This window comes from Pantherophis guttatus, chromosome 11 (assembly GCF_059756535.1).
Source record: "Pantherophis guttatus breed Tessera chromosome 11, ASM5975653v1, whole genome shotgun sequence".
In the NCBI taxonomy this organism is placed as follows: Eukaryota; Metazoa; Chordata; class Lepidosauria; order Squamata; family Colubridae; genus Pantherophis; species Pantherophis guttatus.
The window spans coordinates 7,466,882-7,484,173 of NC_142073.1; the positions used below are offsets into that span (position 1 = coordinate 7,466,882).

General features: G+C 41.3%; 1 protein-coding gene across 4 annotated transcripts in view; it reads right to left on the reverse strand.

Annotated features, from left to right (window-relative positions):
- PHKB (phosphorylase kinase regulatory subunit beta) overlaps positions 1–17,292 on the reverse strand; it is a 117,334-nt gene that overhangs the window by 79,857 nt on the left and 20,185 nt on the right. For all 4 annotated transcript variants that reach the window (XM_034426455.3, XM_087877294.1, XM_034426453.3 and 1 more), the window contains 3 exons: positions 13,848–13,947; positions 5,991–6,098; positions 1,570–1,650 (listed from right to left, as the gene is read on the reverse strand). In XM_034426455.3, the coding sequence (XP_034282346.2) occupies positions 1,570–1,650; positions 5,991–6,098; positions 13,848–13,947 (289 nt within the window). The remainder of the gene's footprint in view (positions 1–1,569; positions 1,651–5,990; positions 6,099–13,847; positions 13,948–17,292) is intronic.

Genomic DNA, 17,292 nt, shown 5'->3' on the forward strand with positions numbered 1-17,292 from the left:
AGCGACAAATGCAGAGTATGTGACGTGTAACTGGGCAAGAGGAATCCTCCTCCTCTTCCTTCTTTCCTCCTTCCCTTTTTCCTTCTCTTTCTTCTCCTCCACCTCCTCCTCCTCCTTTTCCTTTCTTCTCCACCTTCTTCTCCTCCTCCTCCTCCTTCTCCTCCCCTCCTTTTCCCTCCATCTCCTTCTCCTTCTCTTTTCTTTCTCCTCCTCCTCTTCCTTTTCCTTCTTTCTTCACCTCCTTCTTCTTTTCTTTCTCCTTCTCCTTCTCCTCCTCTTCTTCTTTTTTTCTCCTCGTCCTCCTCCTCCTCTTCTCCCCTCCCCCTCTTCCCTTTATTCCAAGCACTTACACCCCCATTTTAAGAGGCAATCAGGTATGGAGAAATGGTTAAAACTGTGACCTGTGCCAGCCAATTTCTGTAACCTGTGCCAGCCAAATCTCATTTTAGATATGAATATCTCAGATGATCTCAGATGATGCTACCACCCAGAAAATCAGGGACAGACACTTCTAGTCCAGGCCACCCCAATCCCTTCTATATACAGCCTTACAAATCCCACCTAACTTTTATTGTTAAAAAAACCTGCCGCATTCGGGGAGCATGGGATGCCTAAGAACTGAAAGGTAAGCATCATATAATTAAAACCAAAAACTCACTACCGGAGGAAATAAACCAGTGAGAGCCTTCAGGTCAATACTTCTCAATTATAGAAGAGTTTATGCAGATTACTGAGAAGTGCAGACAGTTGGATTTAAGAGACCTAGGAAAACCTTTCTTCTCTTGTCAAGGCCTGTTTTACAGCCAGGTTTATTTTAGTACAGCGTTGAAATTTAAAAGTGCTTTAATGCAGAAAACTTAGGACAACTTGATTTCAAGTGGTGGGAATCCTTCCGCCTTGAATTTCCCCAGATCCAGGTTTCATATGCATTTGTACGGAAGTCATGTTTCACGTATACCATTCACAATAATTCTACACATGCTTTAGAAGCTGTTTTAAGTGGCACTTCTGGAATGAGCAGGGAAATCTCTGCAGGCATTAACAGCCCGTTGCGTGCAAGAGAATGTAAATGCTGGAATTGATAGGGATTCTTTTAAAAATAGAAACAGAAATGGTATTTTAGGAAGCATTTGTTATTGGAGGAGGGAAGAAAATGGTGTTTGGTATATTACATGAGTGTAATGCTTTATGATCCATGGCACATTTACCTAACCCAGGTATCTCCAAACGGGGCAACTTTTAAGACTTGTGGACTTCAACTCTCAGAATTCCCCCAGCCAATAAGGTTGGCTGGAGAATTCTGGGAGTTGAAGTCCACAAGTCTTAAAATTGCCGCATTTGGAGACTCCTGACTAGCTTTTACATGGTTAACAGAAAAGTTAACAGAAATAGTTTCTTGCTATCGTTCAAGGCAAGAAAGAAAGAAAAAAAAATATTGCTCCAATTGTAATTCAATACAGCTATTTCGGAAAACGCCCAAGGAAAAAGAATTTTCTTCCATTTTGTTTAAAAGCCTGTAAAATTCCTACAGTCTGCTTTTGTGAGATATGGAATTGGCTCATTTCGTACCTCGTCTGTGTTGTAGATGATCTGCAGGCCGGATGAAATCATCTCCACCAGGTAGAGTAGGAAGAGGGATACAGCATTTATCTGGACGGAGGGGGAAAAAAAGGAAAAGATAAAAGAAATAATCCTGTCAAAAGAAGAAGAAAAAATTAGCCAGCTCCGTACTATGATGCCTGCAGTCAGTGTGTCGAGTAAAATCAGAAGGAATGAAAATAACAGGTGTAAAATGGAAAATAAATGCCTGTATCTGGAAGAGGTTGATAATCCCTCACGTGCTTAGGAGCTGGGAGCTTCCTATTGTAATTTTTGCCTTGTGTCCCTGAGTTGTAATGACATGATACAAAGTACGGTTCAGGGATCAGAGATACCTCTTCAAGGGGCAATGATGGTTTCCTTCAGCATTCGTTTTAGAAAATACTGGCTTTCAAATAAAACACGAAATTCAATCAGTTTGGGTTTACGGTATTTTAAAAGTTATTTATTTCATTATCAAGGATGCCCAAATACCCTCTAGAATAGAATGAGGCAACCAGCAGCCCTCAACTTAATTTCAAAATTGTTTTGAAAGCATATATATCAGTAACAGTTCTATCTTTGCCCACTAGAAACATGGAGGCTACAAACACCTGAAGATGGTCCAAATGAAGGCTTCCCTCCGCAGGAAATCTTGACCAATATTATGAGGAAGAGAGATGGGGGACCTCTCTGCCTGCTAGGATAAACTTCTGGTTATCTTTGTATAATTTCACCCAGGGGTGTTTCTTGCTCTTCCTTTAAGGACTGACGGATTAGATTTCCTTTGAATAGGATAGGATAGGATAACCTTTATTGTCATTGTACATCATGCATACAACGAAATTGGTTTGAGCCTCACTGGTGCAATCCATGAGAAAAAATACAAACAAAATAAATAGCATAAAGAATAATTCCTATGCAAGTAATTAGGGGGGGAAAAGAAAAAGAAAGTAAAAGAAAAACCAGTCATACATTTCTGTGTGTGCGTGAAGTGATTGTGGTTGTGTTTAAGAGTCTGACAGCCCAAGGATAGAAACTATTTTTAAACCTATTTGTTCGGCTCGCTATGCTTCGATGTCTTCTGCCCTATGGTAGAAGTGCGAAGATGGACATTTGGACCATCTTCAGCATCTGATTCGTTAGATTTGAATTACGTTGATGAAAAATGACACTGTTTTCTTCTGTTGACGTCATTATCTCTTAGATGCCAGCCCAGTGGTGAAATCCAATTTTTTTTTAACTACTGGTTCTGTGGGCGTGGCTTGGTGGGCATGGCAGGGGAAGGATACTGCAAAATCTCCGTTCCCACCCCACTCCAGGGGAAGGATACTGCAAAATCTCCATTCCCTCCCCACTCCTGAGGGAAGGATATTGCAAAATCTCCATTCCCACCCCACTCTGGGGCCAACCAGAGGTGGTATTTGCCGGGTCTCCGAACTACTCAAAATTTCCGCTACCGGTTCTCCGAACTGCTCAAAATTTCTGCTACCGGTTCTCCAGAACCTGTCAGAAACTGTTGGATTTCACCCCTGTGCCAACGTGTGATTTGCCAATGGCAATTTTCTACAAGACATTATGGCTGGGGGAATAATGTCAAAGGAAACAACCGCACGTCAAAAGACTGCCCAGATTGCAACATGCCGAATGACATCCGTTCTTTCACCTGACAACCTAAAGAATAAAAAGTCTTCCAAATGAAATCCTTCGGTTCTCTTTGCTTTCAAGGAGGCAAGCCGTAACAACGTAACTACAGTTAAACAACTGCCTTTTCCACAGCAATTCCCCATTAAAACATAAGCAATAAAAATAGCGTTGACAAAAACCCCCTACGTTTCCCAAACTAAAAGCAGCCATAGCAGTTAATTAATTTGCGATGTGATGCCTAAGATTCATCAAATTGCACAGTTCCAGAACCAAACTATGCCCAGCAGGAAATACCATTGCAGCATTATCATGTACAATATTGTATTTAACAGATCTAACAGAATTGGAAGGGACCTTTTAGGTCATCTAGTCCAACCCTCTGCCCAAGCAGGAGAACCTAAAGGTAAAGGTTCCCCTCGCACATATGTGCTGGTCGTTCCCGACTCTAGGGGGCGGTGCTCATCCCCGTTTCAAAGCCGAAGAGCCAGCGCTGCCCGAAGACATCTCCGTGGTCGTGGCCAGCATGACTAAACGCCGAAGGCGCACGGAACGCTGTTACCTTCCCACCAAAGGAAGGTAACAGCTATTTTTCTACTTGCATATTTTTAATGTGCTTTCGAACTGCCAGGTTAGCAGAAGCTGGGATAAGTAACGGGAGCTCACCCCGTTACGTGGCACTAGGGATTCGAACCGCTGAACTGCCGATCTTTCGATTGACAAGCTCAGCCTCTTAGCCACTGAGCCACCACGTTCCTCAGGAGAACCTACACCATTTCTTATTTCAAAGGGATTCTGAAGCTTTTCTGAAGTAGGAAAAAAAAACAAAAACCGCAGCCGCCGTGTTAGAAATGCCTTGTTATTGCTAGGGGAACATTCTAATCTATTCAGAGTCAGGAACGAGATTACAGATAGTCAGGGCCGGATTTAGATGAAAAGAGGCCCTAGGCTATTCCACTTATGAGGCCCTTTCACCTCCCATTTTTAAGTTTTTATGTTTGTTTATTAGTCATATGCGTAGAATTTCTCCTTATTTTCAGTTCAGTGTTTTAGTGTTCACTGTTTTTAGAATAGTGTAATTTTAATTTTGCTAACAATTTGAATGTAGGCCCCTCTTGATCTTGAGGCCCTAGGCTGAAGCCTAGTTAGCCTATAGGAAAATCCGGCCCTGCAGATAGTCCTTGACTTGCCACAGTTCGTTTAGTGACCGTTCAAAGTTACAACGACATTGAAAAAAAGTGACTTAGGACCAGTTTTCACACTTACGACCTTTGCAGCATCCCCAAGATCATGTGAACAAAATTCGGACGCTTGGCAATCGACTCATATTTATGACGGTTGCAATGTCCTGGCCGGGGGGGGGGTGTCACGTGATCCCCTTTTGCGACCTTCTCACAAGCAAAGTCAATGGGGAGGCCAGATTCACTTAACGACAGTTTGACTAATTGAACAACTGCAGTGATTCGCTTAACGAACGGTGGCGAGAAAGGTCGTAAAATGGGGCAAAGCTTGTCACTGCGTTTTTGTATTTACCAGCTGAGCTCTCATTTCTGGACTGTCAGACTTTCCGTAGCTTGCCAACTTCTTATCAGTAAGCTACGTGTATCCACATTCCTTCACTCCTTCCTTTGTTCTCTTGCCCAGGAAGGTCCGGCTGAGAAATAGCTGGCACGAACTTTTTCAAAATGTAACCAATTAGATCAGTTAGTTGTTTTATTTTCTTTATAACAAATAAATGAGTTTTCTTAGAATATATCTTCGGGTTTTGTTTTTCTTAAAGTATACTTGCAAGGAAAGGTCTCGATCCGCTCCTCGTAATCAGGTGCGATTATCCCAAAAGCAGAATGGGATTAATCAACGCCCTGACAAAGCTCACTTAACAAATGTTTCACTTAGCAACAGAAATTATGGTCATTGAAGACTACCTGTACTGTTATCCAGTGGCGGGTTTCAAAAATTTTTGCTACCAGTTCTGTGGGTGTGGCTTGGTGGGCATGGTGTGGCTTGGTGGGCATGGCTTGGTGGGCGTGGCAGGGGAAGGATACTGTAAAATCTCCATTCCCACCCCAATCCAGGGGAAGGATACTGTAAAATCCCCATTTCCTCCCGATCGACTGGGACTTGGGAGGCAGAGAATAGATGGGGACGGGGCCAGTTAGAATTTTTACTACCGGTTCTCCGAACTACTCAAAATTTCTACTGGTTCTCCAGAACTGGTCAAAACCTGCTGAAACCCACCTCTCCCAGGTAAAATTGACATCTGACAATCCAAAATCCGGCCCACGCAGTAAGGAAACTCCATTGAATGGAGGAAAGAAGGAAAGAAAACTAAGAATTAAATTAAAAACCCATTAACTTTTAATTAAGCGGCTGGGGGTGTTCTGGAAGGGGAAATTGATTCACCAAGCATAACCGAGTATCCAGATCAGCAATTCTTAAAATCAATCTATAAACATATTTTAAGGTCTGCATTCCACAGATCCAAGCTCGTCGTGTTTCAAAGACAGCGACAATTCATTTCGGCCATTACCCTGGTATTGTTTACACTGAATTATACAGCAACAAATCAGACTGCAAAACAGCTTGCTGTTGTTGGTAGGTTAAAGCAGGAAAATCAATTTGTCAAGCTCCATAATTGAAGACATTTTTAAAAAGAACGGTAGCCTTTAACTAAACAGCAGGAAGGAAATATTCAAACTCACTCTGGCTCTGTAGTAGATTTTTTTTGTTTTTGTTTTTTTTAAAAAAAAAACACCATCGTTTCGTACCTGTAGATGACCATATTCCTCATGAGAAAAGACCTCATCACCTGTGTGAACGTTGAAAATAGAATGCAGACATTTGGAGGGCTTAGGATCCTGCTTATATTGTTGAACCTGGGGGGGGAAAAAAAAGATTACATGTAATTCCACACAAATATTTGGATGAGTCAAGCTACCGACAACGAAGTATCCACGAGCCACTAAACATCACCACAGTTGGATTTCTAAGAAAAGCACTTTTGAGTTTTTGCAGCCGTTACCTCTTTCATTTATCATTTTTCTTGGCAAAAGGTAAGGGTTTTAAAACTGCTTCCCAGAAGGGTAGATTGGAAAAAGCATCGTGTTGTGTAATAGAAAGGCAGCAACGGCAAACATGGCATTGAATCAAAGGCAATTTCTTCTTTCTTGCAAATATTACGTTTTTTGTTTTTTTTTTAAACATTTCCCTGGAGGGATATCAGGAGCAAAGGAGTCCTGCTGTTACTTTGCCATTTTCATCTTGGCACTTATGAAAGAAAGGCAAATGCAAAAATGGTCCTTTTATCTAGGGAGGGTCAAGTCTTTCCCATACAGAGTTGATGGAGATTCTCAGTCATCCAGGTCATAGTTTCCTCAAAGGTGCTTTTTAATAAGAGGCAACTGGACTTCCTTGTTTTTTTTTCTTTGAAGACATTTCATTCAATGGTGGGTTTCAAATTTTTTTACTACCGGTTGTGTGGGCGTGGCTTGGTGGGCATGGCGTGGCTTGGTGGGCGTGGCAGGGGAAGGATACTGTAATATCTCCATTCCCTCCCCACTCCAGGGGACGGTTACTGTAAAATCCCCATTTCCTCCCGATCGACTGGGACTCTGGAGGCAGAGAATAGATGGGGGCGGGGCCAGTCAGAATTTTTACTACCGGTTTCTCCGAACTACTCAAAATTTCCGCCACCGGTTCTCCAGAACTGGTCAGAACCTGCTGAAACCCACCTCTGATTTCGCTTCTCATCCAAGAAGCTTCTTCAGCTCTGACTGGATGGTGGGGAATGGAAGGATTTATATTCCTTGCAGACAGATGATCATTTCCATTTTTTTTTTTTAAGAGAGCCGTTGAGGCCACTTGGAAGTTTATCTGGGTACTCAGGGTCACCTGAATACCGCAAAATGGTTCCTGTAGTCTGCAATTTTTCTGGAAATTCAGACTGCAGGAACCAGGAGCACTACTCAGGAGGACACAGATAAACTACCCCTGAGGACACAGATAAACCTCCAAGTGGCCTCAACGACCCTCGAAAAGGATGCAAATGACCAGCTGTCTGCAAGGAATATCAATCCTTCCATTCCCCACCATCCAGTCAGAGCTGAAGAAGCTTCTTGGATGAGAAGCAAAATGTCTTCAAGGAAAAAACAAGAAAGTCCAGTTAATTGCCTCTTGAAAAAAGCACCTTTGGGACAACTACGGCCTGGATGACTGAGAATCTCCATAGATTTTTAGCCAAGCACTTTGGGATGAATGCCCCTCGAATGGGATGGGAATATGAACAGATTTCCAGAAAAAACATAGCCATTTTGCTTTCAAAAGGACCCGGGCTTAGAGAACAATGCTATAAAGGTAAAGGTTCCCTGTGCTAGTCGTTCCCAACTCTAGGGGGCAGTGCTCATCTCAGTTTCAAAGCCGAAGAGCCAGTGCTGTCCGAAGACGTCTCCGTGGTCATGTGGCCGGCATGACTCAATGCCAAAGGCGCACGGAGCGCTGTTACCTTCCCACCAAAGATGGTCCCTATTTTTCTACTTGCATTTTTTACGTGCTTTCGAACTGCTAGGTTGGCAGAAGCTGGGACAAGTAACGGGAGCTCACCCTGTTATGCGGCACTAGGGATTCGAACCGCTGAACTGCCGACCTTTCGATCAACAAGCTCAGCGCCTTAGCCACTGAGCCACCGCGTCCCTTAACAATGCTTTACCTTCTCACAAATACCCAAGGATGTTTACAGCGGAAGCTCAATGCCGCCCGTCAGAAGAAAAGCAGTATCACGTAATTACAGCAATATTAATACAATCAGGCAGCAATGCGAAACCGCTTACAAAAGGCACTGGCGGCAGTATAGCAAACCATTAAAATGACAAGATCCAGAGTTGTAACTATTTTCCTGGGCAATGAACATTTCTCTCTTCACTAGTCAGAAATATCGCCTCGTAATGGGATTCCACACCAGTGTCATTTGCCATGCGATTGTTGTGATTCACTGCTGTCCTTTGCACACCCTTTGATCTGCAGTGTTCATTCTGGAGACTCCAGAAGGGATATAAAAACCATCGTGGGGCTTGTCCGATTGTTGAACCTCCAAGGAGATTGGTGGTTATTACTTTTGGAGTTGGGCTTTTATCCCTGGTAGGTCACTGAGAGTGAGTCAGCAGCCATATCAATTTTCTTGAGTAAGTCATAAAAAGACATTCTGTTCTAAAGCGTCCAACTATGCGTTTCTACCACACTTTCACCCCAGGACCCCACTGTTTGCGGGACCTCCATTCATGTTTCCCATCATCCTTCTGGCTATTACTTGGGTCAACCTGCCACCCTATCTCAACTGCCATCCCCAAAAGCAATTAAGCAGTCTGAGGATTTTTTACAATTCAGAACCACAAAGCAGGAAACCAAAGAGAAGCTTTTGTGCGCAGTACATATTTTTATATCCATCTGTGTCTGCCTGCCTGTCTCTCCATCTGCCTCTTTTCCTACCTACCTACCTACCTACCTACCTACCTACCTACGTCTGTCTCTGCCTCTCTGCCTACCTGCCTACTTACCTGTGTCTGTCTGTCTCTGTCTGCCTCTCTACCTACCTACCTATCTACATGTTTCTGTATTTCTGTCTCTGCTTCTCCATCTACCTACCTATCTATGTCTGTCTTTCTCTATCTGCCTCTCTACCTACCTTTTTCTTTCTCTCTACCTGCCTCTCTACCTATCTACCTATCTGTCTGTCTACCTCTCTACCTCTCTACCTATTTCTGTCTCTCTATCTGCCTCTCTACCTACCTACCCTTCTCGTGTCTGTCTGTCTCTCTCTCTCTCCCTGCCTACCTACCTACCTACCTCTATCATGCCTCTATATCTATCCTATCTATCTACCCTGTTTTCCCAAAAATAAGACATCCCCTGATAATAAGCCCAATCGGGCTTTTGGGCGCAGGCACTAAAATAAGCCTCTCTCTGAAAATAAGCTCCCCCCAAAAAAATATTTAAACGCAGAGCTGGAAATCAGGTAAGATGGCAAGAGGAGCCCCATCTTGCTCCACATGCCCCAAAATAATAAGATCTCCCTGAAAATAAGGCCAAGCGTTTATTTCAGGGTTCAAAAAAATATAAGACAGGGTCTTATTTTCGGGGAAACCCGGTACCTACTTCCCTACCTCATACTTCTAAACCGTTCATCTCCCACATATGTTTCTCCAATACAGTTATATTTAAAATAGGCTCCTGAATCATAGAAAGAAGACGTTAGCCTTCCGGTTTAAGTTTTCTTAAAAAATAAAAAGCCTTTAAAAAAATAAAAAGATCAGAAGGAGCAGGGTGACAAGAGGGGTGTTCTCAAGAGCACAACGATGGGGATCTGAGTTAGGCTATGAACAGTTTTGCAAACGGATTGGAAAGTCTGGAGTTTGGTGGCCGATAAATTCAAATAAATAATAAAATCCGTTGAGGGTCTGGGTATGAGCAGGTTGAAATGTGAGTTGGTTGTACGCTTTTTTTTCTCTCTGAGGGAATGCGGCAGGTGCAGAAAACTTCTTGAGGTTCAGAAGCAATGGTGGAATCCTCCGCGGTGTTCCACCAGTTCACTGCCTGCGCATGCGCAATGCGCACCAAACACACACTGTGCACGCGTGCACAATGTGCACCAAATGCACACTTCGCATGGAAAAAGGAGGCTTAAGAAGGTAAATAGAACAGTGAGGGGGGGGAACAGCTGTGCCGCACGATTTAGATCACGCAGCACAGCTGATTGTCGGAAATACCGGTTCGCGTGAACCGGTAGCTTTTATCACTACCGGTTTGCCCGAACCGGTGCGAACCGGTAGCATTTCACCCCAGTTCAGAAGGCAAGAGAGTGAACCTTCTTTCATCCTTAGCTAGAAGATCACCAGAGGACTCTAGGGCCATAGGCTGGATCTGGAAAGCCAAGAACATTCTGGAAGAAGGCAACAGCGAAAAATCCTTCAGGTTCATGTCACAAAAATGCCCTGGGCCTACCATTAAGTTCCCAAGATATAAGGATGTCTTGAAGACATCAACGGTTTTGGTTTATTCTAGCATGTCTTTAAATAATGCTAGAACCAAATAATTTGAGGGTATTTCTTATCAATATTAAAACTTGAATTCTGTAGGCACAATATATTATTTTCTTCATCCTGGGTTTGAGTTGGGGGATATTTTTTTTTTTTTTTTGGCAATGTTCTGAAAGTTTTGTTTTGTTTCTTTTTTAAAAAAATCCTTTGTCCATCTCTCTTGCTTTATTTTTCTCTTCTTTTTTGCCTTGTAACTTCCACTTTTCTTCCATCAATTCTGCTTTAATTATTCCCTTTCATGCCAGAGCTGCGCTACAAAATAAGAGGTGACAGACTCCGCCTGCCTTTTCTGTAAGTTCAGGTGCAGGGGTGTTGAAAAGGTAGGTTTCATCACACCTGCCGTCCCAAATATCAGGAGAATAACACTGAGTAATTGCTGGCATATGTCACCTTGTAGGTATTGGAGGGAAAAAAACCAGAAACTTCATAGATGAATCAGTAGCAAATTTACAGTGTTAGCATCTGCTACCAATTGTTCATTCTTATTCCCCTTCGCTTAGCATTGTGGCAACATCAAGAAAAGAAAAATTTACTATGTCAAAAGAAATTTTAAACCACAATTAGCTAGAGGTTGAAAGCTAAAATGACAGAAAAATAAGGTAGCGGAACTTATTTACCTGTGCTGAGTTTTTGTTTAAGCGAAGCACAACATAGTCAAATTTAATATCAATACGACTTTGCGCTCGTGACACGGGCCAGCCAAATAAAATGAAGCTATCAAGGTGTAATGATCAGGTAGATTAAACGACTTCTTCAAAATCCATCAGAGGTGGGGAGATGAGTTGGGTTTTTATGTCTACGTGCCCTAAATGACTGGCACTATTAACACAACTTCGCATTTTGGAATGAGATTACCTCTATTGTAGCATAAGGTTTGAAAAGATATTTCATGATAATGATGCGCGATGTCAAGGCTAGATAGACAAATTATAGGATTGTTAAATAGCCCGCCATCAATTGAAAACATTAAGTTTTATATTAGTTGTTATTCTAATGCCTTCATTCCGGGCACTGTATTATCATCCAAGCTGCCTATTTCAAAATCTGAAGCCGTGGAGCTCCGTCGGCTCAAACAATCTTATTTCCAAGTAGATCTTGCTTTCAAACATCCTCTGAAAGAATGTCATTATGAAAACTCATCTAAACAGGAAGATTTTGCTTTTCTGCACTCCCACCTTGATGTTGTGACCACGTAGTTATTACCAGACACAATCAGTCCTAAAGAAACAATATCATTCCCAGCTTAGTCCAAATTAATTCCAAAAAAAGTCCTTCAGAAAAAGTCCTTTGGCCTTATCACAAACCTTTATCTTCTTTGGCACCCTGCCAAAGGCTTTTCTTGGCAAAGCCCATGAAGTTTAGAAACAAGAGACACCGACAAGAAACAAATGTAGCAACGTTGCTTTCCTACAAAGAGCCCAAGAGCTGAATTCTAACATCATTACAAGGAAAATAATACTACTAGAAAAAATAAGATTTAAAATTACTTTATAGGAAAATATATATATAGTCTTCAACCAACACTAAACAGTGACCAGTAACAAATTCTAACTTCATTACAAGGAAAAATAATCTATACACAAATTTAAGGCAGGAAATTCTTTTTCCATTTGCGACACAACAGGATCCTCCTGGGACCCTGAACTCATAAATAATCTTTTCTGATTAACTATATCAAAAATGATTGAACACCATGTCAAATAAATCCGTATCAAAAGGGAGAAATGCCATCACTTCAAGAAAGACCTTGTCAAACTAAATTTTTCAGAACTGATAGAAAAGTAAAGAAACATGTCATCCCTTAAATAGCATGGACCCACTGCATTTTTAAAACTCTCTGCTATTTTGGTAAAGATTTAATGAGAATAGAGTGGAACCCGGAAACAACCACCATTTGAAGAAAAAGAAAGCACGCTAAATATTATTTTTCCACCTTTAAGGTATTTTCCCTGACTAATTGGGAAGGAGGCAGCTATGCCATAGATCATCTAAAAAAAACCTTGCAAATTAAAAGGGTATAATTTAAAAAGTGGTTATATGTGTAATTTAAAGCGTAAAATGTAAAATGCTGGTCACCAATGATTATAACTGGGACACCAGAAAAATGCTTTGTGCTTTGTCATATACAGTATGTATGTGTGTGTGTCTGTGGGTGCATGCATAACGGTTGTTTTTTGAGAGCTGAATGCAACAAAATTGCATTTTAATGCATGCTGATTAGTGTACATATAAAGTGACAATAATGTTTTTATTCTATTCTATTTGATGTTAAAGGTGGCTGTGCAATAGAAGTGATGCCAATTCTTTTTCTGGGTGGGAAAAATCAGAATGCACTGGACTTGTCTTAAAATTACTGGAATCCTGATTTATTTTAGTAGGCCTTATGTCTGAAGTTGATACTTAGCAATAAGAGCATAGTTGTTGTGGCCCGTACGCGGCCTGTGCAGCTAGTAGGTGATTCAGACAGCGAGGAGGCTGGTGTGATGCTGCGCCAGCAGCCTGTGCAGCTGGCACTCGAGTCGGACAATGAGGAGGCTGGAGAAGATGTGGTGCCAGAGGCGGGGATTCAGCCAGGGCCTTCAGAACCTCCAGAAGCTTCCATGGGTGAAGAGGACAAAGAGGAAGAGCCTCTTCTCGATGCATGGGTGCACAGAGCTGCCAAAAGGCAGGAGTGGCTCCTCAGGAGGAGGTCTCCTCAAGAGTAAGGCTTGGGGCTAATTAGGCACTCCCTTAGCCTTTTTAAGGAGGAACGCTAACTGAAGCAATTTGCAGGGAACAACTTCGTTCACATTCCTTCGTGTCTTGTCTTGCTTATCTTATCAGCTTCCTGCAAATTGCTTCTGGGCATTCTGCCAACCACAGTAAGCTTTCAGTTATTATTCTTTGAACTCTTGGCGGCTGTTAATGCAGTTAATTAACAGCCGTTGTTGTAAAAGACTGATTTATTTAGTAAACCAAGGTTTGAACGGACTTTGTGTGTGCTGCGTTCTTTGGGGTCCGTAGCTGGGGCAGAACACCTTCTGATTACCTTTTGTGACCTTCCGATCTTTTCTGATGGAGAAGCCAGATTGACTTAACAACCATGTTGCTAATTTAACAACCGCAGGGATGCGCTTAACAACTGTGGCAAGAAAGGTCGTAAAATGGAGCAAAATGCGCTTAATAAATGTCTCACTTGACAACATATCTATTTTGGGCTCAATTGCAGTCGTAAGTCAAAGACTTCCTGTATTGCATTTCCAACACTAAATCAACCAGCAGCCTCTGGCTGGCCCTCAGTTCAAATTCTAAATGTTATTAAAAGAAGGTTTGCTTTTAAATAGTTGATTTACTATGTCACGCATGTCTTCATCTGTGGCTTTTAACTATATTAGGGCCAGAGCCTAGAAATAAAACTTTTTTTTCTGGCAGCATGCAAACTGGCGTCACATCTATGACCCTTTTAATTTGTTTGCCACCAAAACCTTTTAATGCTTACAATTAACTTAATCCTCTAGAATTAAAGTGTCTGCTGCTATCCATAATGCGACGTTTTACCTTATCAGCCTGACGCATGTAGCAGTAGAGAATTCCTCGCATGCATTTTATAGCAGAATGCTCCAGTTCGTGGGTTCGTCCCTTGTCGTCATCGATACGCCTGAATAAGAGAGATAAACCCATGAAACAAATTAGAAATTCGTTCGGAAGGAAGTTGAAAGCACCCACAGCCCTTTTCTTTATTTTGATAATTTAAGTATTAAGGCTGTTTTGATAGAGTGACACGAGCTAACGCAAACATTCTCCGGCCCGATCAACCTTGCCAGAATAAAAGCCAACTCTTTAAAAAAAAGAGAGAGAGAGAGAGAGAGAATAACTAAGCCAACAATGAAGTGTGGCTTCCTAAAATGAAGAACAAGTCATTCTTGCAAAGAAACTTTTGTCTTCTTCTGTCTTCCTATTTTAAAGAAAACGTGGATATACTGTATAATTATGAGCTACAAAATGGAAAAGAAAGAACAGTATTGTTTACACAATGGTGATGTTTGAAAATGTTATTTGTTTATTTAAGAAAATTTATACGGCCACTGAAACTCATTCTCAAGGACTCCGGGCGGCTCCCAAAGATTATTAAAAAATCACATATAAAAAACAATAAATAGTGATAAACTCTACATGGTCTTTCAAGCTTAGCAACTTTAAGACTTTTAAAGTTGTGCTGGCTGGGGAATTCTGGGAGTTGAAGTTCACACATCTTAAAGTTGCTAGGTCTGAGAAATATACATACATACAGCCTCTTTTAAATCCTTGCCTCACTTAAATCTTAATTTTCACGTACTGTTTTTTAATCTTTTATTCTACACCGCATGGAGTCCTTCTGTGAAGGAGATGGATGATCCCAAAATGGAATGAATGAATGAATGAATGAATGAATGAATGAATGAATGAATGATATTCTTAAACTCTCTGGTTCCATGGTAGAGAAAATGGATGCAGTAGGAGTCACTTTTAAGCATACATAAAATTGGCATCCATTGATTATGTTTTACCACTTTAAAGGCTCTTTCCTCCTATTACGGATACTCTTTATTGATTCTTTTAATCCCTTCTCTCTTCTTTTAAATTTATACCCTCTAGAGTTTTGTGAACTTTTAAGAAGTACATGTGGTTAATATGAAGGGGGGGAAAAGCATTCGCTGCCTTTCAAAAAAAAAAAAACCCATTAATCACAAACCTTTAGAGCAGAAACATTATTAATAACAAAATCGATGATCAGAAGAGGCGACGCGATAAAAAAAAGATTCAGAAGCAAATTAATAACTAAACCTCTCTACGGGGGCATTTTAAAACAGACAGGCTATAATAGAAAAGCATCTTGCTTCTTGTGAGGGGTATCATTTTTGCCTCAATGTGACAGACAGATCATTCAGTGGGTGTCCCATCAATCAAAAAAAAACGACAAAGTTCATTAATGCTGTTTTCCAATGCTGTCTATATGTAAAAGTCCTAAGTTCCAAAAAGCTGAAGCACTGAATCCCAGAAGCGTGAATAACTATTAGAAAGATTCCAGAAGATCTGCATTGATCTTCAAAACTTGAGATCTCGCATTTGTCATGGTGAAAGAAACAAATGTTTCAACAACAAAAACAGGATCAAGCCCATGGAAATCAGGAGTTTCAGGGAGTTTAAATGAATATAAAATTTATTGCAAGCTTAGGCTCCAAAAAAAAAAGAAAGAAAGAAAGAAAGAAACTAAATTGAAACACGCTTGGAAGGCAAACCATTGCCAAAAGCTTAAACTCTCTACAAAAATCTGACCTACTAACGGTCAAGAGAAATGAGCGGGAATTAAGAAGGCAGTTAAGGTGGGCATGCAGAGACTCGTGACTTATGACGTGTTTAACCCCTCCATCAAGAATTTCAAGATGTGCATGTAAGTAAAAGCGACAGAAGCCCTAGCACTCTTTTCATCTGATTTTTAATATATTCCGCTTAACACGTCTATTGCCGAGTGTTTTATAGTAGTCCTAAACACAGGCAAATTAAATTAAAGATATACATTTTGAAAGTTGACATTTCCAACTGCAATTAAGCAGAACACCTTAGGTATTTATTCTACTGGTTAAGAACAGTGGGGCTTTGATTTGCAGTTACCAAGGGTACTTCAGACAAGTACCTATCATTAGGGGAGAAAATGAATAGGACAAGCTTTTAAAGGAGATTAGTCTCAGCAAGAAAAAAATAATTGTGAGGGGAAGGGGGGAAAAAACCACTTGCAAAAGACAGTATTTCAAATGAAGGCAGTGGGAAAAAAGCTATCCAGCTTTCGAAAACAGCAGAGACCATTGTTTAAACCAGAAGGAAAGAAAAGCCTTCACTGAAATAAGATGTTGAGCCGCTTGGTGAAGGTGATGACTTAAAAACTAGGAGACGGTGAGTTCTAGTCCCACCTTAACCATGGAAGCCAGCTGCTGGACTTTGGGCCGATCAGTAGGAAACAGTGAGTTCTAGACCCATCTTTAGCCATAGAAATAGTCTGGATGGCGGTGGGCCGATCACTAGGAGATTGTGAGTTCTAGTCCTGCCTTAGGCATGAAAGCCAGCTGGGTGACTTCGGGCCAATCACCAGGAGACACAGTGAGTTCCAGTCCTGCCCTTAGGCATGAAAATTGTCTGGGTGACCTTGGGCCAGTCCCTCCGTCTCAGTGCGAATAGAATAGAATAGAATAGAATAGAATAGAATAGAATAGAATAGAATAGAATAGAATAGAATAGAATAGAATAGAATAGAATAGAATTCTTTATTGGCCACACACACACACACACACACACACACACACACACATACACATACAGGGCATATAAAGAAACACCTTTCTTTTAAAGAAATCTTTTTCTGGGCTTCCGCAGCTGTTTCATAAGCTGCTTCCATCTGCCTCTGCCACTTCCCAAACTCAAAGACCGAAGGCAGAAAAATTGCAACACAATCTTCAAACAAACAAACGAAAAAAGAAGCTGTGTGGAATTTATTTGCTTTTTTTAAATTGAATTTTAAAACTCATGAAAAGTAGCATGCCTAAAAGAGCGAGCTCAGTAAGATGAAGATATGGAAGATATCAAGAGAAAGGCAGAAAATGGAGTGGCGCAGTGGCCTAGAGGCGGAGCTCTCGCCTCACAATCAATAGGCTGTGAGTTCGATCCTAGGTAGAGGCAGATATTTCTCTCTCTCTCTCTCTCTCTCTGGTCACACTGAGAATAGATCTGCTGAACAAAACTCCACATTGGCAACAGGAAGGGCATCCGGCCATTAAAACACTCTGCCAGCTCCATTCAGTTGCCCAGACTCCACCCCACAAGGGATTATGGGGTTCTTAAAGAAGATGATGATGATGAAGAGAAAGGCAGAAAATGTTAAAAGACACCAAAGACCTCGGAAGTGTTAGAAAAAGATCAAAGCAGCCAGTTTAAAATTCCCAATAATCGCTGATAAATTCCAACATGAACC